Source organism: Balaenoptera musculus, chromosome 7 (genome assembly GCF_009873245.2).
Source record: "Balaenoptera musculus isolate JJ_BM4_2016_0621 chromosome 7, mBalMus1.pri.v3, whole genome shotgun sequence".
In the NCBI taxonomy this organism is placed as follows: domain Eukaryota; kingdom Metazoa; phylum Chordata; class Mammalia; order Artiodactyla; family Balaenopteridae; genus Balaenoptera; species Balaenoptera musculus.
In genome coordinates this window covers 49,953,337-49,976,404 of record NC_045791.1, presented here as the reverse complement: position 1 = coordinate 49,976,404, position 23,068 = coordinate 49,953,337, and the positions used below count along the sequence as shown (strand labels likewise).

At 40.6% G+C, this 23,068-nt stretch overlaps 1 protein-coding gene across 1 annotated transcript in view; it reads left to right on the top strand.

Annotated features, from left to right (window-relative positions):
- The window catches only part of STK39 (serine/threonine kinase 39), a 301,651-nt gene that overhangs the window by 114,119 nt on the left and 164,464 nt on the right, over positions 1–23,068 (top strand). The window contains 2 exon segments of the mRNA XM_036858821.1: positions 7,197–7,245; positions 7,345–7,410. Of these exon segments, the coding sequence (XP_036714716.1) occupies positions 7,197–7,245; positions 7,345–7,410 (115 nt within the window).

Here is a 23,068-nt window from a genome sequence, read left to right as displayed (position 1 = left end):
AGTTGCAGAACAAGTTGTTTGTGCTGTTTAAAAGATTATCAGTAAAGAAGATTAACATTTTTACATGCAAAAGATTAATCGTATAAATAGAAGCAAATGGTTTTAAATTAACTTTAGTATTTCCTCTTTATTCTTGGGTTATTGCCCTGCACTGTGGTATGTCTGTTTTCTGAGTTTTGTTTCTTCTTCTTCATTTCTGTGAGTTTGAAATATCCTGGGTAGTGATAGTAGAGCCCAGTGTCCTTTGTCACTTGAAGGAGAATGTTAATGACATGAACTGAGCATAAACCTTGGCTGGGTAGAGTCCCTTTGTAGCGCTTGGCTGTGTGCTGCATTGTCCTAACGTACGGTGAACTTGGATTACACACCTGGAGAGGCTGCTGAGAAGTTACTGGCTACCCTCATCCACCCAGGACTCCAACTTGATACTTATGTTCTAAAACATAAAAACTGGCTTCTCTTTTGGAACTTTCTTTTTCAGGTAAGGACCCTGCTTTTCGAAGGATTCCTTTATTCTTAAGTTCTTTATGAAACTTAAGCCTTTTGCCTTCACACAGTGATCTACTGTTTGAGCAGGCTACCCTTCTCTAGAATAAACACAGTTTCCATTATTTTACCTGTTCTTTGTAGCAACTCTGTTCATTCCTTTACATTTTACTGAATTTGCCTTGAATCTTTTCTATATCAGTTACCTTTCTCATGGAGCCAGTTCTGAAGACTCTTTGCTGTTACACATCTTGAAATTATTTATTGTAAAAGGGGTGCAACACTTGCTTGCCTTCCCCTTGTATTTGGTGTCATCTCCAAACGTAAGTTTTTAGCATCACCAAGGAGACAGAATTTGATCCTCTAAAGCCCAGTGAGAGAAGAACTCGTTTTCCCCATTAGAAGGACTGGGTTGTGACTGATGGTCTTTGTGATTCTCAAAATAGTTGAGATTCCACCTAGTGGTGGTGATGTGTAATGCCGCACAATTCCAGCTCTTTCAAAAAAAGATTCTGTAGGGTAGAACTGTTAGTGTACTAACTGATAAATATATTTCTTTAGGAGACTTATAATTTGGTCAAAATAAATTAGATTAGACCGTCATACATTATATTTAACAAGCCATCCTTACTTCTCAATAATCTTGAAAGTCTTTCCAGGTTTTATTTATTATATGAGCTCAAATATCAGGTTCCCACCACCCCACCAAATAATAACAACTAAAGTTTTAGAAGAGAGCCATACAGAATTTATTCGAATTCTTACAACATCTTTCCCTCAGAGTATTCTCTTGGTAACATTATTGATTTACAAAGTATTAATAGGTTAAGAACTTCTGTTAGATATTTTCTGTATAATGTAATCTGTTCTCACTATTGTGCAATTGTCCTCTATAACAAACAGAGAGTGTCACTGGTGCACAAACTTCCCAGGTGATTTTTTCGTGTAATGAAAAGACATGACACGGGAAGTTTGGGGAAAAAAGATTCAGGAAATGTGAGAATGGAAAAAAGCAATATTATAATTGTTGAATTATTTATTATACAGGATGCAATTTAAAAATATGTATTCATGACTGAATTCATAAGTAAACATTTAATTGTTGCGCAGGTCTGAAAGAAACCTGCGAGTATTTCTTATCTTCTCTGCCTTTGTTTATATTGTCCAAAGATTTTTTTCCTCTTCTCCTGTCCCCCTTCCACCTGTCTTTCAATACTTAGTTCAAAGGCCCCAGGTTCTCAAAGTTAGATACATCTGGGTGTGATTCCTAGCCCTACATCATCTGCATGACTTAGTTTCCTTGTCTGTAAAATGGACCTAATAACACCACGTCATAGGGTTGCTATGACGATGGAGATGATGCCCTTAAAGCAGAGAACACAGTGCCGGACCATTCCTAAGTATTCAGGAAATTGGGATTGCCATTCATTACTTGCCTTTTCTTCCTGACCAAGTAGAGTTGTTGCAACCTCGAGTTTCCTGCAGTATGTTGATGATATGTTTCTTGTAGCACTTATCACACTGTGTGCATTTATTGACTTACATATTCAATTTCCTCATGAGTTTCTGAGTTTTTTAGAAGGAGAATCTGTGCCTCTCATCTTTCTATCTCTCTTTTTGTCCACAGTGACTGGTCTGTATTACGTACTCAGTGGTATTTCTTGAACACCTGCAAACAATTGGGAGCTTGCAATTTGGGGATGATTTGGACTCATTGAAAAGAGTTTCGGAACCAGACCAGATTGGAGTGGGTTGAGGAGTGAAGGCAAGAGTTTCGATCATTGTATTTATTTCTGTTGCCAGCATATAGATCCTCTGCTTGTAATGTAAAAGCAGTTGACTAGTACTGAAATCCTGGTCTTGCTGAGTACCTTTTTAGCAATGAATGAAAACATTTATCACAGGGGAACAGTGACCAGGACAGAATCATTCCTATGCTGGAGCCCTCAGGCTAGCTGAGAAGGAGCTGTGCTTTCTGTCAACCTTGAGAGCTTGTGGAACTTTCCTATTGCCTGAGAGCTGGGTGTCAGAGCTGTTTGCCTCATCCAAGTCTGTGCCCTGCATTTGCATAGGTAAAGATTTGCTTATATTAGCATAGCAGAACATTTTGCTATTCTTAAAAAAAATGAGCCTTAATCTTGAAGGTTATATACTTCATATGGATGGCAACTATAAAAGTAACTATCATTTTTTTTGAGCAACAAAGGGGTGGATGTTAAATCCATAGATTTAATCCACTGGAAAACATAGATAAATCCACTGGAAACAAATAAAATTTGAATATTTCTTCTGAGGGAAGGGGTGGGGTGAGAAATGCAGCTCTGCCAGAGGTCAATGTATTGTTCTAAAATTTTGCATTTTAATTTCTATTTAAACTGTATCATATTCATCCTGAATCCTTTGAAAATTATTTTAAGTCTCAGTGGACTTTGGTTCATCCATATGTATTGGAATCCTTTAAGGGATTTTCTTCTGAGAATGTTGGTACTTGCAGACTTCCGCATTGTTTTTAAGGATTTAAAATTGAATCGTTATTCAAAGCCTGGGCCATCATTTTGGTTGCTGGTATAGCATTTTAGCATTTCTTGTAAAATGGTGTTTGTGTTTACATTATATTGTATTTCTTGATAATTGTTAGTGGACATGTAAGACAGAATGGTGCTTGCAGAATTCTTTCCTCTGTAGTACTCAGCTAAGAGGCAGGCAGCACTGATGGTTCCACATTAACCCTACACTAGTAATTTCTATAGCATAAGACTAAAACAAACAGAACACGCAAAAACCCTAAAATCAGATGGGCAGCACACATCTTGGCTTTTCTCATACCTTCTAATCACTTTCTTCCCTTCCTCATTTTCCTCATTCTTTCCACTTCCACTTTTCCATACTTTTTATGGAGACAGTTTGGCACATGTAGGATTCAACTCCGAAAAGCACCTGCTATTTAGTTCTCTGTATAGGGTAGAAATTACCTATTATTTAACATAAATATTAAGCCTGTTAAAAAAGGAGTGTGGCTTCTTAAACCACTTCTCCTTTCTCATGTCATTGTGTTTCTGTATCTGTTGATGAAGGCTGAGGGTGGAGTCCAGAGGAAAGAGTTTTCTCTGCAGCATGCTTTTCCCCTTTACAGTTTTGGTTACCATAGAAATGACCTTGCTGGGGAAGGGAAAGTATTCCCAGCCCTGTGTCTCCAGGTATGCCTGGCATTTGCCAGCCTTCTCTCTACATGGGTCCTACACTTGACCCTGGGATGAGGAGGGAGGAGGTGGGGTGTGGAGGAGAGGGGGGGGTGTCTGTGCCCCCCCCCCCCAGTGCCTCCTGTGCACAGACACATCCCTCGCCTTTTCTTTTTTGTTAGCCGGAGTCTTATTTTCATTACATCATTCTCCTGCTCTCTACCATATTGAGTAGATGCTTAGAGTGCTGACTAACTCTGGCTCCAGAAGCTGTGGTTTGGGGCTCCAGTGTCTAGTGGCATCACTTTTACCCCATATTTGATTATAGCATGAAACTGAGCTATAGCAGTTTTGTGCTCTGTGTTAGGCTTTGGAGATATAAAAAATGAATACTGTGTGGTCCCTTTCTTGGAAAGGCTTATAACCTCGTGGGGGTGGAGGCAGGGAGATACAGGAACAGATGATTGCAAAGTGTGGTGGATTGGTGGGTGAGCACCAAGGTGGGAGCAATGAATTCCGCTACTTATAGGACCTGGGAGAAACACCTCTGAAGACGGATGGCGTTTAAATGGGTTCTTGACTGACGAGCAAAGGTGTGCCAGTTGGTCACAAAACATTCTAAAGCAAGAAAAGCAGTGTGTGCTTTGTCATGAAAGAGCAAGAGATGGCTGAGACCATCACCGTAGCTGGAGGATAGAGTTCACGTGGGGCGTGATGGGAAATGGGGCTGGAGGAGTCAGGGTCTCAGGCCACTGAAATTCATTAGGAGGGATAAGAAATTGTTTTCATTTAGAAGCCAGCTAGGGAGCAGTGTGGGTGGTGGGTTGGAATGAGGAAGAGAGAAGTGGCAGACAGACTCACCGGGAGGCTGTGTCGTAACGCTATTGACCAGAGGGGATGAGGGTTTCTACCAAAAGAGTGGCCTGGAGTTCCTTCACCATCTTGATTTTCTTAGGTTTCTTTTCTTTTCACTCTAAAAAGTTAAATCTAAGTTATTTTGTATGCCTCTTGGTTTTTAAAATTTTGTTTCGTATGGTAAGGTACCAAACAAACATGGTCAGTCCCTTGTGTACTGGTTCCTCTTATATGTTTTCTCAGTAGTCCTCTCCTTTCCCCAAACACAATTCACGTGTTTGAATGTTCTGACCTTCCTCTTACAGTCTGACAGCACGCTCTAACTCTTATCTGCCAGATTGTAAGTTGCTGAGGGTAGTATTTATGTCTGTCGTCATTAGAGTGTGCCTAGCACCTAACATGATGCCTGACAAACTGCAGATGCTCAGTATATATTTACTGAGAGAATGAAATGATGAGTTTGGAGTAGCTGGAAGCCAAAAACTTTGCCAATAATCACTAAGAGTAGTCTACGTTAAAGAGACAACCAAAGTTAAATCACTTCAGTTATCCCTTTTAGTTCTAGTGCCTGGTAAACAAGGTCCAACAACAAGGTCCAAGGTACAAATTCATGAATTTGAACCAGCTTACCAAGGGATACGGAACACAAAATTTAAAGCGTGGCCCACCTATTGTTTAGACCTTTGTTTACTCCAAGCGATTAGCAATTAGGGGCTCTTGGTTGCAGTGGCTATGGTGATTTGGGGTTCTTTGTTAGGTACCCCCTAACCAGTGTTCCACTTGAAATTGAGGAAAAGAGCAATAACAATTGAAAGAGAAAATTTCTTTGCACAGAAATAACAGTTTATGGCCCCTGCAGACTTACACAGTTTGTATACCGTTGCACTTAATGATGTTTCCTAATTCTTTTATACGCTTGGGTTTTGTCCCTGGAAACATTTTAGTGAAGCTTCCTGGTTCAAAGCACTGGTTTCCAATCTCTTCAAGTGTGAGGACTCCCTTTAAACTTGGATCCCCTTAACACAATAGTCTTGGTCCCTTTGGCAGCCACTGCCCGAGAGGAGACCTAATGGTATTCAGTCATACTTCCCTCCTCCCTCCCAGTTTTTTATTATGAAAAATTTAAAACATACAGAAAAGGTGCAAAAATTGTACAGTGTTTGCTTCTACACCAACACCAAGATTCAACAATTATTCACATTTCCCATATCTGCTGTCCCTATTTACCCACATTTTATTTGCTGAACAGTTTGAAAATAAGTAACAGATGTAATACCTCAGCTTGCATTCCCTCCAAATGCAGACACGTTCCTACGTAACCACAATGCTTTTCCACACTAAGTAAATGAACATTAATTTCCTAAAATTGTCCTATACCTAGCACACTCACCTGTCTCTATTTCTAAATGTCTCTTGCAGCCTCTCCCCGTCCTGTTCAAATCAGGACTCAGGAGAGGGGCATGTGTTGCATTTGGTTGTATGTTCCTTTAAGTCTGTTTTAATCTAGAAGAGTCCCCTCACGTCTCCCCTTTTCTTCTATGACACCGACTTTTTGAAGAGATCAGACCAGTTGTCTTGCTGACTGTCCTATCCTCTCGGTTTATGTGATTCTTCCTGCATGACTGCGGGAACTATTGATGAAAGAAGCTATTCTTTATGGAAGAGTGCCAGTTATTAAACGTAGAAGGAATGAGAGAAGTAGAAAATCTGTGTTCTGCCACCTCCAATGAAATAATTATTTAAGGCAAAGATGCTAAGATCATCAGGTGAAAGTTTCTCCGGAACAGGATATTCATATCGTGGCAATGTATTATCCAACAGAATACTTGCCAATTGCAGTGCCGAAAACTTAACCCTTACCATGGAGACACCTTGGGCCTGGGGACCACGCGGCTAAACTTAGCATCCCTCCCGCTGAAATAACCTATCATTATGTGCCTCCCACATGCTGCAGTAAGATGTGTGTCATCTATGATGTGTTCTTCCCCCAAATGCTTGTGTCAACCTAGCCAAGCCGTCAGAACCAACTTGCAGTTTATGGGAAATACAGGACAGAGAAACAAGTTAAATGACACCATGAGGAAACAATCAGACCAATCCCATAATGCTTTTAAATGAATCTGCATTCTGTTAATCACCATTCTATTAATTACCTTCCCCTGAAAAACAATAGTCCGTGGACACTTGAGCCCGGCTGACTCGGTGGCCAGACAGAGCTTGTACGCATGCTGCGTGGTCCCCTTGCAGAAGCTGCTGCTCTTGGGGAATCATAGGACACTGTGGACACAGTTTCTTTGATAGGGTCATATCGCAGCTTGTGCTGCTTCTTAATAAATACAGGGATTTAGCTCACAGACGTGTCAGTCTGCCACCTTTTAGAAACACTGAATTCACTTAGTGAAGTGTAAGGATGAAGGATGGAAGATTGATCATGCCCCACATATTTAACTTAACAGGAGTTTATGTAGAGGAGGAGTTTTGCAGTAGAGGTGTTTGGAAGGAACTGGAAAATTGGCACCATTTAATTTGGTGCCAGCTTATGATTAATTTAGTCTGTGGCTTTGCTATTCCTGAAACTGGTCTTCCAGAAAGACTCTAGGATTAAGTTGTTTCGTCAAGGCAGTGTCTTTATTGAGTGGTCATTGTTTCAACTCTAATTTATTATTGATCTTTCAGGCCCACAGCAGCAGAACTTTTAAAATGCAAATTCTTCCAGAAAGCCAAGGTAACATGCTTAACCCAAGTAAATCTGCTATTTTGAAATCACTATGAATTTCAGTGTATTGTATTTGATGTTAAACTGTTGGGAATATTTGTTTTGCAGAACAGAGAGTACCTGATTGAGAAGCTGCTTACAAGAACACCAGACATAGCCCAAAGAGCCAAAAAGGTAAGTGCCATGAGCCCTCCTGCCCCAGTGGGAGCTGCTCCCCATCCAGGGAAATGGAGCCTATAGAAAAATAGGAAAAAGATTTCCACATACTCAGGATATGTTATGTAGAGGTTATCTGATCAGCGATTACTCAGATAACTGAATTTTGCCTTTTTGTTATCTCAGTCTGCTGCTCTGTGTTTCGGTGTGAAGCTCAAATGACTTCATTTTTCCACTTATCGGCTTGTTTAAGGAAGGTCAGAGGGGAGGGGCTTATGTTGAGGCTTAAACACTGGAGAGGTAAAATATCTTTGAATATCTTTTGGGGCGGGGGGATTTTACTGAAGAGGAACAGTCGTTTTAAATCAGTTTGAAATGACAACACGAAAAACAAAACTTTTATTTTTAATGGTTATTTTGAATATCTGTGGGATATAGGTTCTTTCGTCATAAAAGACCCTTGGTTTTTTTGTAGTCTACGCTGTGTGAACTAAATTATGCTAATAATTACCTGAAAAACTTTCCATTCTAGTATTTAGATGTTTTTAAATGGTATGTATATGTGAGTGTATTTATTTATGTGTTTTTACCCAGAGTTTTATTTATTTGTTATTACAGATTTCATCATGGTATGAAACCTAACAAAATTTAACCTCTGGTTTGGTTTGGTTTAGTTTAGTTTGATTTGAAAATTATATTAGATATTTATAATTTAAAATATTGACGTAGTCAACAGGTTTAGAAAGAGGAAGCGTCTTTGTTTTTTTTTTCCTTTTTACAATTAATAGTTATAGGGAAAGGTGATATGAATCTGAGTTGTCTGCTCTGTAAATAAAATTGACAAAGAAATAGGCATGAGAGATTGCATCTCATCATAACTAGGTGTGGGTGACTTGGACTGTTAACTTCCAGACATTGCCCTTTCTAAAACATTGGGTATGAAATACATTTAGCTGATGCTTTAGAATTGCTTTAAACAGATTTTAAAATAGACTTCAAGAAATGACCCATTCTGTGTGGGTATCTGAGCCCCTCTCCTGGACCCACAGAATCCTTTGGAGTGGGCTGGTTCTCGCGCTGTGGGCCTGAGCCAGGGATGGGGGATTGCTGCGCTGACTGCGGAGACCTGAGCCAGGGTTGGTCTCTGGGACCGCTCAGAGGGAAAAGTGAACCTTTAGTGATGGTCCATCAGAGTGGCACATCCCAAGGGGCAGCACAGAGAAGCTGAAGCTTCAGTCTGAGGCAACAGAAAGTCAAAGTGCCCAACGGAGTGCGAGCGCTCCATCCAGAGGGCTGAAGGAGGTGCCTGGAGCACTTCTCTGGGGTGTCGGAATCTAGCATGGGGCCTTTTGATCAGATAACTAAAACGCCAACCGGAGTTGAAGAAAGCTGTTAGAAAGCCATTGATTTGTACAGTATGTGTCCCCAAAGGACATTGTTTTTGGTTTCCCTCTGATCACATCCTGTCGCTGTTCCCCGGGAGGAACTTTCCCAGGCCTGCATCCTTCCTGGAGCTCCAGCCTCACACCTCCAGCCCCCTGTGCAGTGTTTCCAAACTGTGTGTCTTCCCTCCCAAACCTCATCTCCCTGTGCTCTCTGCTGCTTTCTGAGCCACCCGACCTCAGAGCTCTGGGATGATTTTTAGGCCTCCTTCTTTGTCTTCCCCATCTAAACCCGCTCCAAGTCCTCTCCACGTTTCCCTCTGCAACGTTGCTTGGAATGTTTCCTCCTGTTTTTAATTGAACATTTGCAGTGGATTTCTAACTACTCTCCTCCCCCACCCCATTCCTCCTTAGACACTAGTGCAAGATTAACTTTCTAATCATGGCACTTAATTGCTCAAAAGTGGTTTCCAAAATTAAACAAAAACAAAAGGAAATAAATGGGGGAAAGAAAAAGGTTCCTATCAAATAAAGTCCAAGCCCCTTAGCCTTGAATTCATGGCACCATTTCAACTTCCCGCCTTATGCAGTTGACCCTTGAACAACTTGCCAACCCTCTGCGCAGTCAAAAATCTGAGTACAGTTTATAGTCGGCCCTCTGTATGTGTGGTTCCTCTGTATCTGTGGATTCAATGAATTGTGGGTTGTGTTGTACTGTAGCATTTACTATCGAAAAAAATCCACGTATAAATGGACTTGTGCACTTCAAACCCGTGTTGTTCAAGGGTCAACTATATTCTAAACTCCAGCGAAAATTGAACCATCTATAGTTCTTACTACATAACCCATATTTTCCTTTGAGATTCCATCAATGAAGAATCTGCTCAGACTCTCACTTTGTTTTCTTTCCTTTTTTTTTTTAAATTTAGATTATTTAGTACATATTATTACGTATTAGTGTGTTGTGCATTCCAAATTCCATTTTGCACGTATCTTAAACAATAAGCAGCCAGAGTTTCGGGAGATATGATTTTCCAAGCATGTCTTCTGCCCTTTTACTTACTCCTCAGGGCTTGTTTTGTCATCCATCCCTTCAAATGGAAAATGGCCACACAGCTGAGAGTCACACAAAGGAGGAAAGGGAGAATATAAATTAGTTCTTTAAACGTCTTAATAGAGAAGACAGGGGCCCATAATAATGCTCTTCTGGCTCTCCAGCTTGGCTGTTTTCCTGTCATAATTCTCATTTGAAAGTGCACTTTGGTTATCAGCTACACTCTACTCCTTGCCAGTAGGTTCCGTGGCAGGTATGCTGTCCTGGTCAGCATCAGTCAGTGTGTGTCTTGTTCATAGTAAGTGCCCACAAAACGTCTGCTGACTCAATGAACACATGCGTCAGTGGACCAAGGAAAGACCATTTGAAACTCTTGTTTGTCACTCACTTGAGCCCCCCAAGTGCTTGGCATATACTTGTTCCTAGGCTTCCTGTTAATAATAGACAAACTGCCCTCCTTCCCCTGGGCTCATGATGTTGATAAGCAGCCATACTGTTCCGTGTTTGCAACTCCTCATTCAGGCTTACTGGCCACTAGGAAGTAAATATTATTTTAATTACCATGTGCGTTGAAAACCTTTGTGGCACTATGTCTTTGCTTGTCTTAGGTCCTTACAGTGTTTAAGTAAATTTAATTTAAAAGTTGATACAGGGGAGTCCTTAGTGTTATTTGTGTTATTCATCCTTAGACTTGCCTTTATCGGCATCTGCTCAGCTGTCTCCCTTCCTGTTTGCTGTGGTGCCCACTAGTTGATGGTGCTCTAGTTTCTTGGTGGGGATTTGTTCCTTAGAGGATAACTGTTGATGTTGGTCCCTTGACTTTTGTCACCTCAGTTTGTTGTTTTTAAAACAGGAACAGACAGTTCATTGATATACCAGTGTTTATGTGACAGCTGGGCCTGTTGACCAAGCTCTGGATATTTAGGCAACCATGTTGATTTGAAATTTGTTGTCGTAAACCATAGTCTCTGCTTCTCCTCCTTTATGGTAATCAAAATTAAGAGCTATTTTTCAGTAACATGAATAACTCTCATATTTAAGAGAGAGAAGGACTGGTATTGTAGCTGCTCTCAGGAGGTCCTGTGGAGCCCATCAACGTGGTCTTTTGGTGCGACAGAGACGGAGGCTTATCATATTCATGTTTGCCCAGAATGTGAAGCATTAGTTGAGAGCCGCATAATTCCATGTGGGTATGTGATCTTGTCTGCATCCACAATGACTCCTCTAAATCAGGAAAAAAATATAAAAAAATAGAAACAGACCAGTGTGGCTTCTCTGGTAATTTAGTGACATAAAATGATTTTTTTTTTTGGATGTGTTAATTGCAGAAATCAGGGATATTTGTGGTTTTTTTTGTTTTTTTTCTCTTGAAGGCAGCATATTTGGTCCATTCTGGGTTCTTTGGCTAAAAGGTAGTGTTGTTTAGGGATCATCTTAATTTTCTTTTGCCTTGATTTTTCTGTCTGTGAAATAGAAATTCTGTCTGACCCCAGGAATGTGATAAAGGGTAATGGGAGATTTGATGTTTCTGGACCTGAGCACACTCTGTAAATTCTAAATGAGAACGTGCTAATAATGACCCATGAGAACAGGGTGAAGTTCAGCTGTATAACTTCTTTTCAACTTTTCGCTTATCCTTGTGCATGAGAAGAAAAGGCTTCATAGCCATTAGTCCTTCTCATGTGGCTTTTTAGTGGCCCGTCTCCAGCCATCTTTTGAGGTTTGAAAGCTTGACCGCGAGGTGTTCCACCATTTACACTACTGGAATCACTGGGTGGAGAAGGTGTAAATCATTCTGTTAGGATCAAATGCAGATGCTTCAGGCTGTGTGCACTTTCTGTAGGAACATCTAAGTGTCAGGGTTGGCTGATGTCTCTGTTTTACGTTAGCAAAATGAACCTTGAGTCACCACACTCACACTCACATCATATACTTTTCTGTGGCTAAAACCCATCGATGCAGGGCAGGGCAGGGGCGAAGGGATGTCTAAATGCCAACCGCTTAGCCAAACGTGTATTGGCCAGAAAAAGGATGAGGTGGGGAAATGTAATACACAGTGTATCTTTTTATTCTGGTTGTCTGTGTTTTCATGGGAAGTAGAGTCACTGGAGGATTTTTGGTTTGAATTTTCTTAATTATGAAATTGAGAAGGTAGAAATGGTTAGTGATTATCAGAAGGAGGAAAGGGGTATTGTATCACTGCTACGTTTGAGTGGAACCATTGTGAGTTGGAAAAACTAGGGTGGTATTTGTGGGTACCAGAATTTCTTATATCAGTCTCTAAGATTGCTTTCATATTAAGGACGCAAGGCTGTTGGTTCGTTTTGATCATCCTGTGTGTGTGCTTAGGAATCAGTAGGTAGGAATATTACAATTCACATTTATTTAATACTTGACATGTATTGATAACTTCTACTGTTTTTACTTTGTGTTTTGAAATAATTTCAGACTTACAAAAATGTTAACAAAATAGTACAAACATTTCTGTGTATATTTTCTCTCACTCTTTCTTTTGGAATGTTTCAAAACTATAGACGTGATGCCCTTTATCTTTAAATATACTTCAGTGTGTATCTTCTAAAAACAAGGACATTCTTTAACATAACAGTATAATTGTCAAAATCAGGAGATTTACTAACAGTGACAGGATTAATTTTCAGATCTCATACCAATTTTGCCAGTTTTGCCATTGGTCATTTACCTGGTCCAGGATCCAATCCAGAATCATGTAGTTGCTATGTCTCCTTTAGTCTCCTTTAATCTGGAATAGTCTTTCTTTTCCTTTTACAACTGTGACACTTTTGAAGAGTACAGGACAGTTATTTTGTAGACTGTCCCTCAGTTTGGGTTTGTCTGATATTTCTTCACGATTAGATTCAGCGTATGCATTTTTGACGGGAATATCTAGGAAGTGATGCCACGTTCCTCTTGGCATATCATGTTGAGAGGCCTATGATGTTGATTTAGTCCTTTACTGGTGATGTTGCCACATGTGTAAGGAGGTATCTGCCAGCTTCTTCACTGTAAACACAATTACCTCTTAATAGGAAGAATTCATTAATATTACATTCCTTCTTTATATTAAACATTAAAAAGTAAAGTGAATGTACTGGGTCATTAGTCGTTTTTCAAGGAAACATATCTGCTTGGTGTCATTATGGTTGTGCATTCATAGGATGTTAATGATAGGATTTCCCTATGACTTCTGAGCAATCTTGCAGACGAGGAGCCCTTTGCTAGCGTGTGACGTTCACATTGAGGTGGGAGGTGGTAATGGTGCTGCTGCAGACTCTGCACCGGGTCTGGAAGCAGAAGCAGTTGGATCTGTGTCCTTTGTTGGGTGAGCTGCCTAATCTTTCTGAGCCTAATCTGTCAAATGGAGCCAAGGACACGGACGTTGTGCTGCCCTGGGGGTGAGAGATGATCTGCCCAGGGAGTCTGGTGCTGTGTTTGACTCATAGCGGGTGCTCAGTCCAACAGTGGATGCCGTGACTATCATGTAAATAAGGAGAATGATTTTTGCGGGTATAGGAGACAGGCATTTTAGAAATAAGTAGTGAAACAGGGCGTGAGGAAAGAGGCCTGGTCGCGGGCAGGTGGGGGTGGGTGATGTGGGTGTTTGTCTATTGCTGTTGCTTTGGGTGGAATGGAGTAAGAGCCCATGGACGCCTACAGAAAGAAGGAAAGAATGGCAGCCGTTATTTCATCACCGTTGCCTATTCACCTGTCTTCATGTGTTCTTTTCTGCCCTATCAAAGTACTGACAGTGGGCAAGAGCCAGGGCGTTCCCTCTCTGTAGCAATCCCCTCTACTGGGTGAAGTGCAGGATGTGTGTTTGTAAAGAGCCTAAGAATAGTAAGAGTTAAATGCACACAGAGCTGTTATGCTTTTACAGCTTTTAGATTGCTTTCGTATATGCTTATTTATTTTAAACAATTGTGCTCCAAGACAGGTAGGGCAGGTATTATTATTATTTTAAAACTTTTATTTATTTATTTATTTATTTATTTCTGGCTGCGTTGGGTCTTCGTTGCTGCGCGCGGGCTTTCTCTAGTTGTGGCGAGCAGGGGCTACTCTTCGTTGCGGTGTGCAGGCTTCTCATTGCGGTGGCTTCTCTTGTTGCGGAGCACGGGCTCTAGGTGCACAGGCTTCAGTAGTTGCAGCACACGAGCTCAGTAGTTGTGGCTTGCAGGCTCTAGATCAGAGGCTCAGTAGTTGTGGCACACGGGCTTAGTTGCTTCGCAGCATGTGGGATCTTCCTGGACCAGGGCTCGAACCCATTTCCCCTGCATTGGCAGGCGGATTCTTAAGCACTGCGCCACCAGAGAAACCCCAGTATTGTTTTTGTAACCTGTTTCACTGCTGCTGCTGTTGCTGGGGGCACCAACTGCTGCTGTTCCTGTTTCTGCTGCTGCTATAACAGCTGCTACCATTACAACCGCTGCTACCAGTAGTGGACATTGAGGTGCAGACAGATAAAGGACACAGTCCAGCCAGTGAAACTCACCTTTCAGTGGGGAACACAGTGCAAGCATCACAAAACCTGGAAAATTGAAAGAGTAGCAGAGAATAAATACTTTAGGATATGGGCATAGAATACGTACTACAGGAATGGAAAGGGTCATGGAGCTGGTCAATCGGGGAACCTGGGGAGGGGAGAGAGGGAAACTCATACTTATTGTGGGCCTTAATGCACATGCAAAACACTTGGTTTACATCTGTCTCATTACTGAAGACTTATAATAATCAATGAAGTCCTCAGTAATAGGACAGAGGATATCATATGTTAGATTATTAAGACTGGTTAAGAAAAAGCTATGAATATTTTGAAATCTGAATGGCAAAGAGCAACCAGGATCATAAATGTCTCCTGGTTTGCAATCCTTCAATTTGCAGGCCTGAAAATTGAGACCTAGGGTGGTTGGGCCCCGACCAAGGTCATGCTGTCATGTAGTGGCTGAATCTGAAGCCAACCTCCCAGTTTGCTATCATTTAGTCTCTTCCTTTTAGTCGATAAAGAGGGAAAATGACTGAATTTTTGCAAACTTGCTTTTTTTTTTCCCTCCTGGAATCTTATAATTAATTTATAAGATATTGAAGGTTATACATTATCAAGAAACCAGAGAAGAAATTAGGTGATTTCAAACGCTTGATGGGTGGATTTTTAGTTTTGTTCCAAGTCTGCCCAGTAGAGGGCAGTGATGGCTTTTAATTCTCTGTGGCTGTGGACCGGGAGCTGAGCAAAAGTTTCCAGCTTGGATGAAGGTCTCAGGTTCGGCTGGAGTAGAAGGATCCAAAGTATGTTAGGCCCCTACTGAACTACTAGGTACTAGCACCGAGTACTAGGCACCTCAGTCAGTTGGGGTGTTTGTTTGTTTGTTTTACTGGGCAGGAGGTTGAAGGGTGATGGTTTAAGTACTTCTTGTTATTACCAATTTCATTTTAAATTACACTTTCTATTAACAGATCACAGTAACCTAACATTTATGTTTTACATAATTCATGTCAGAAAGAAAAGTCTCAGTGTTGAAGATATGATTTGAGAGCTTCCAGTATTTTGTGGTCAAACTAATACCGTTCTGGGTGGTGGCAGAAAGTTCCAGAAGGTTCACTGGCCCCTGCACTTCTCCTCAGAGCCAGTAAAATAGGGAAGGAGAGAGTCAAAGTGTATATACCTGTGAAGGAGAAGTGAACACAACTCTATGCTCATCACCATGTATGTTATGGGTTTAACAGAAATACTCCTGATGACCCAAGTAGGGCCGAGGGTGCGTGTCCTCTTATTGCTTTGTATTTCTTTTCCACTTCCTCTTGTTTAAAAACAGCTGTATGTACTTGGGACTATATCTTATTGAGGAACTCACATGCTCACAGGGGGGAGGACTACGGTGGTTGGGAATGTTAGTTTTCCTATTTTAGAGCTGAGAGAACAGTTGGCCAGAGGTTAACGTTATTGGTTTAACTGGACAGGTGTTCCCAGAGGGTAAGTTCATTGATGTGTTTGCTATTTTTAAAATTTTAAATGCATTGCTTTTCATCAGTTTAGCGTGCAGAGTTCATAAAGTGCTCTTGGTCACTAGGGGGCGCTATCAGAATAGTTCATTTGCTCTCAGTCTCTGTGGACAGGAATTGCTTCCTCGTCTATAAAAACCGTTGCAGCTGTGGGTGTCTTCCTTTTGTTCTATGCCTGATGTAAGGAACTTGACTGGTGTTTGTGCTGGGGGTGAATTAGGCAGAGGGGAGGAGAGAGGAAAGAGCAAGGGGAAAAAGCATCATAAATCACTTTCAATTCAGTTGGTGAATTGAATTTAAAAATGCATATATTCTGGGTAAGTGGCCTCTTTCTGGTGGCATTTGACTTAGAGCAGAAAGGATCCACTCTGGAAATTGTGATTTGCTAATCCTGGCGGCCCAATTTAGGACGAATGTCTGTATTTTCAGGTTGAGGTATCTTTTAAAGATACCAACTGCTTAAGAGAATGTTTTAAACTTTTACAGATCTCGGAGATCCACTTTTGGAAATTTAAAAATAATGACATACATTCTGAAAATATTGTGAGAGATAGTGTTTGTACAACTTAGTTTGTAGAGAACTGATTGTCTTCTGTTACTGGAAATGAATAGGCAGAATCAGTGGCCTTATTTCACATCCAGCTGGATTTTTGAGACCTTTGTGTTCAAGTACATTATGTGCTTCATTTTTGCCTTTGGGAAATTTTCTAACTTTTTCCAAAGCTTGTATGCATTCAACTAACTTTTGGAAACTTAACTGGCATGTGTGTGCTGGGAGAGGGGCCCTGACTGTCTGCCCATCCGGTATTCACTGCGCATCACTGATAACATACAAGGTACTGACTGCCATTAAGGTAGTTTGTCTTTATTCAGCTTTACAGCTCACTCTAATACTAGCATACCATGTCTTTTAAAAGTAAATAAACCACAAAGAATGGAAAGGAATTTGTCTATGGTTGCAGAAAAACTAGTATAAAAACTTAGCAGATGCCTTTTTGATCTTGTCAAAACCCTAATATGATTGTTCCTTCTCCCTGGTTTAAAACCAGTCAATGGCCTCTTGTGAATTACAGGGTAAGGTTCAAGTTCCTGCCGCTGATAGATTAAGGTCCATGTCACTTGCAGGATAAGGACCACGCAAAGCTCCTGTGATCTGTGTTTGGGCCTCTCTCCAGCCTTTCATTCAGCCACTTGCCACCTCACCCTGGACACACTCCTGCAGGATTACTGAATCTCCTTTCCCACCAATACACTCCTGAAATCCCATGCGTGTTCTCCATGAAGGTGCACGTACTGGTCCCTCTGTTTCGGCTTCTCCCTGAGCTTGTAGTTTTCCAACGCTAGCGCTTCTCCAGTGGAGCTTCCTCGTACCACACCCCGAGCCCTGCACCCCAGACGGTTCATCCGTCCTTCATTCCTGCTGCTTCTGAACCTCAGGCATAATTCCCTCGTTGCACGTTGCACCGTTGGTAGTTTATTTCCTTATACTTTTGCCTTCTGTACCAGACTGTGAGCTCCTTGGGTGTAGGAATGGTGTCATATTATCCCCCATGTCCCCAGTACCCAGCACAGTGTCTTGGTCAATCAATAAGTATCTTTGGAATTGAAGTTCAGCAAGCAGGGCTGTGAAGTTATGATGACAACCTATGTAGGTGTTGACGTGAGAGCACGAGGGGAGGCAAAGCAAATCTGCTTTTAGTTTTTTTTTTTTAAAATGTTCCTTCCTTCCACATTTTATTTGCTATTGTTTTTTAATTTATTTATTTAATTTTGGCTGTGTTGGGTCTTCGTTCCTGTGCGAGGGCTTTCTCTAGTTGCGGCAAGCGGGGGCCACTCTTCATCGCGGTGTGCGGGCCTCTCACTATCGCGGCCTCTTGTTGCGGAGCACAGGCTCCAGATGCGCAGGCTCAGCAGTTGTGGCTCACGGGCCTAGTTGCTCTGCGGCATGTGGGATCTTCCCAGACCAGGGCTCGAACCCGTGTCCCCTGCATTGGCAGGCAGATTCTCAACCACTGCGCCACCAGGGAAGCCCTGCTTTTAGTTTTAACGGAGAATTGCTAAGATGTTTTTCAGTTGGTGCTGTGTTCTTGTATTTCAAGTCTAAGACTCAGAGTTTCTCTGATCCCAGGTTTAAAATCCTTTGTTATCTCCAACTTGCTAAGTGTCTTGGGTGAGCCAATTAATTTTATTCACCTTTGCTGCCTTATAAAATAGAATGGTTAGATTTTATTATCTAACAATTGTGCATTATCCACTTTGGATTGCTTGGCAGCAAAAATTTTGTCCCTAGCACTCAGCATGTTTCTATATTGTCATTTTCTTCACCCAGCCAGTATGCATGTAAGTTTTCCTGTTACCTGAAGCCACATCTAATTAGGAATATATTTCTAAACTAGATTTAAATTAGTTTTCAGTACTCTCTCATTTTGGGTTACCTGTTACTTATCTCTTCATTTAGGGGAAATAATTTAAACTTAACGCTTATATCAAGATCCTGTAAATCTTTAAAACAAGTATGACATTCTGGAGAAGGGAAGGTAGAAGAGACAGAAAATAATGGAACTTTTGTACATAATTCAGAAAGGAAGAACTCCATGCCAACGAAAGAAATGCAGATGTTTTGCCCTATTTCCTCCTTAGTCCCTTACTACATTATGGTCATTCCGGAAATGTGGTGAGGCCAGCAGAGGGCGTGGTACACATGCCTGAAAATCATGTGGGGTGGGGCAGAGGACTCTGCCTGTTTTATGTTAATCAGATTTGACTGACATAATAGAGATGTGTGGCTCTGTTTTTTAAAAAAAATCCATAAGTATTTTTTTAAAATTTCTTTTTACTTTGAAATTCAGTAGCTTTAAAACAAATTAAAATTCAAGAGGCCCATTTAAGGTTGCACTTTGATAGAGGATTTTCTAAGCTTCCCATAAAATTAGTCTCACAAATTCAAATACTGATTTAGAAGGGTGTTATAATAACTTTTTAATTTTCTTCTCACACATAGACATACAGAAAGGCAAAGAGTCTTATATTACAACTTACAAAGCAATAACAGAGCTAAGAGATTCAAACAACGGCCTTTAATTTAACCCAGATTTAAAAGACCATTTGAAATTGTTTTGGTTGTTGTACAGCCAGCTTGTTGGCTGATTGTAATTCAATTGGGGAGGAACTGGGAAGGTCCTGTTTTATCCAGATGGGAAGGATCCCTTAGGGGATAAGGACAAAGTTCTGAGGGGGTGGGCTTTCTCTGTGACTTTTTGGAAAGCAAAAGGAGGTAGAGGAAGGAGAGAAAGGAAGAGGAAAATGAGAAACCAAACCTGGAAAGAGGCGGAAAAGGCCTGGAGAGAGGGAGAGGCGCACGATCAGGAAGCTGGGATGCACAGATGTCTGTGACTGAAAGTTACGACCAAGCTTAGGCTCTGCAGACAGGCCCCAGCCTGACCCTGGCTCTACCACTCACTCACAGCATACATAGTCTTGAGCATCAGCTGAACCCCCTGTGCCTCATCTGTGAAATGCAAACTTCCCATTGATCTTCTGGGGTGAAAACCAGAATCCTTAATCAGACCCCTAGGGCGTGGCATGGTTTAGTCCCTTCCTCACCCTTAGGACTCCTCTCACACTCTCTACCCAGTTTTCCATGTGTCCAGTGGCCCAAGGCTCTTACAGGTGCTGCTTTCCCCAAACAGGTGTTTGGAAGTGTCAGCCCCTCCATCTTCAGCAGACCTCAATTTCAGCTCAGTCATTTCTCCAGAAAACAAAATTGGAATCATGTTGTATTTACTGCTCTATGATCTACCTGCATTTTCATTTAAAATATCTGTGGACATTTTTTGTGTCAACAAACAGATTTACACGATGATGTTTTTTCTTCTTTTGTTAGCAAAAGAGAATAGTTCTTTCTTTTTATTGAAGTATAGTTGCTTTACAATATTGTATAAGTTTCAAGTGTATAGCAAAGTGATTCAGATATTTACATATACATATATTTCAGATTATTTTCCACTAATAGATTTTTTTGAATTTTAAAATTTTATATATTTTTTTATACAGCACGTTCTTATTAGTCATCAGTTTTATACACATCAGTGTATACATGTCAATCCCAATCTCCCAATTCATCACACCAGCACCACCACCTCCCACTGCTTTCTGCCCTTGGTGTCCATACGTTTGCTCTCTACATGTGTGTCTCAATTTCTGCCCTGCAAACCAGTTCATCTGTACCATTTTCCTAGGTTCCACATACATGCGTTAATATGCGATATTTGTTTTTCTCTTTCTGACTTACTTCACTCTGTATGACAGTCTCTAGATTCGTCCATGTCTCTACAAATGACCCAATTTTGTTCCTTTTTATGGCTGAGTAATATTCCATTGTATATATGTACCACATCTTCTTTATCCATTCGTCTGCTGATGGGCATTTAGGTTGCTTCCATGATCTGGCTATTGTAAATAGTGCTGCAATGAACATTGGAGTGCATGTGTCTTTTTGAATTATGGTTTTCTCTGGATATGCCCAGTAGTGGGATTGCTGGATCATATGGTAATTCTATTTTTAGTTTTTTAAGGCAGCTCCATACTGTTCTCCATAGTGGCTGTATCAATTTACATTCCCACCAACAGTGCAAGAGGGTTCCCTTTTCTCCACACCCTCTTCAGCATTTGTTGTTTGTAGATTTTCTGATGATGCCCATTTTAACTGGTGTGAGGTGATACCTCATCGTAGTTTTGATTTGCATTTCTCTAATAATTAGTGATTTTGAGCAGCTTCTCATGTGCTTCTTGGCCATCTGTATATCCTCCTTGGAGAAATGTCTATTTAGGTCTTCTGCCCATTTTTGGATTGGGTTGTTTGTTTTTTTAATATTGAGCTGCATGAGCTGTTTATATATTTCAGAAATTAATCCTTTGTCTGTTGATTCGTTTCCAAATATTTTCTCCCATTCTGAGGGTTGTCTTTTCATCTTGTATGTAGTTTCCTTTGCTTTGCAAAAGCTTTGAAGTTTCACTAGGTCCCATTTGTTTATTTTTTGTTTTTATTTCCATTACTCTAGGAGGTGGATCAAAAAAGATCTTGCTGTGATTTATGTCAAAGAGTGTTCTTCCTGTGTTTTCCTCTAAATAGTTTTATAGTGTCCGGTCTTACATTTAGGTCTCAAATCCATTTTGAGTTTATTTTTGTATATGCTGTGAAGGAGTGTTCTAATTTCAGTCTTTTACATGTAGCTGTCCAGTTTTCCCAGCACCACTTATTGAAGAGACTGTATTTTCTCCATTGAATATCCTTGCCTCCTTTGTCTATCCTTGCCTCCTTTGTCATAGGTTAGGTGACCATAGGTGTGTGGGTTTATCTGTGGGCTTTCTATCTTGTTCCATTGACCTATGTTTCAGTTTTTGTGCCAGTACCATAATGTCTTAATTACTGGAGCGTTGTAGTATAGTCTGAAGTCAGGGAGTCTGATTCCTCCAGCCCCGTTTTTTTCCCTCAAGACTGCTTTGGCTATTCGGGGTCTTCTGTGTCTCCATACAAATTTTAAGATATTTTGTTCTAGTTCCGTAAAAAATGCCATTGGGGGCTTCCCTGGTGGCGCAGTGGTTGAGAATCTGCCTGCCAATGCAGGGGACACGGGTTCGAGCCCTGGTCTGGGAAGATCCCACATGCCACGGAGCAACTGGGCCCGTGAGCCACAATTACTGAGCCTGCGCGTCTGGAGCCTGTGCTCCGCAGCAAGAGAGGCCGCGATAGTGAGAGGCCTGCGCACCGCGATGAAGAGTGGCCCCCGCTTGCCACAACTAGAGAAAGCCCTCACAGAAACGAAGACTCAACACAGCAATAAATAAATAAATAAATAAATAAAATTAAAAAAAAAAATGCCATTGGTAATTTGATAGGGATTGCATTGAATCTGTAGATTGCTTTGGGTAGTATAGTCATTTTCACAATATTGATTCTTCCAATCCAAGAACATGGTATATCTCTCTAGCTCTTGGTATCATCTTTAATTTCTTTCAACAGTGTCTTATACTTTTCTGCATACAGGTCTTTTGTCTCCCTAGGTAGGTTTATTCCTAGGTATTTTATTCTTTTTGTTGCAATGGTAAATGGAAGTGTTTCCTTAATTTCTCTTTCACATTTTTCATCACTAGTGTATAGGAATGCAAGAGATTTCTGTGCATTAATTTTGTATCCTGCAACTTTACCAAATTCATTGATTAGCTCTAGTAGTTTTCTGGTGGCATCTTTAGGATTCTCTATGTATAGTATCATGTCATCTGCAAACACTGACAGTTTTGCTTCTTCTTTTCCAAATTCTATTCCTTTTATTTCTTTTTCTTCTCTGATTGCCGTGGCTAGGACTTCCAAAACTATGTTGAGTAATAGCGGAGAGAGTGGACATCCTTGTGTTGTTCCTGATCTTAGAGGAAATGCTTTCAGTTTTTCACCATTGAGAATGATGTTTGCTGTGGGTTTGTCATATATGGCCTTTATTATGTTGAGGTAGGTTCCCTCTATGCCTACTTTCTAGAGAGTTTTTTTATCATAAATGGGTGTTGAATTTTGTCAAAAGCTTTGTCTGCATCTATTGAGATGATCATATGGTTTTTCTTCTTCAGTTTGTTAATATGGTTTATCACATTGATTGATTTGCGTATACTGAAGAATCCTTGCATCCCTGGGATAAATCCCACTTGATCATGGTGTATGATCCTTTTAATGTGTTGTTGGATTCTGTTTGCTAGTATTTTGTTGAGGAGTTTTGCATCTATATTCATCAGTGATACGGGTCTGGAATTTTCTTTTTTTGTAGTATCTTTGTCTGGTTTTGGTATCAGGGTGATGGTGGCCTCATAGAATGAGTTTGGGAGTGTTCCTTCCTCTGCAATTTTTTGGAAGAGTTTGAGAAAGATGGGTGTTAGCTCTTCTCGAAATGTTTGATAGAATTCACCTGTGAAGCCATCTGTCCCTGGACTTTTGTTTGTCGGAAGATTTTTAATCACAGTTTCAATTTCATTACTTGTGATTACACAATCATTTTTAATGGCTGTACAATATTCTACTGCAAGAATGACTGCAGTTAATAATCAGTTATTTCTTGATGGACAGTTAGATCGTTTGCAGTTTTTAAATTTTATTTTGTTATTTCTTTTGAGAATTTGTTGCCTTCTTTTTTAAATTTTTATATATTGTTTTTTGTTTGTTTTTGTTTTCTTCAGTTGTTTT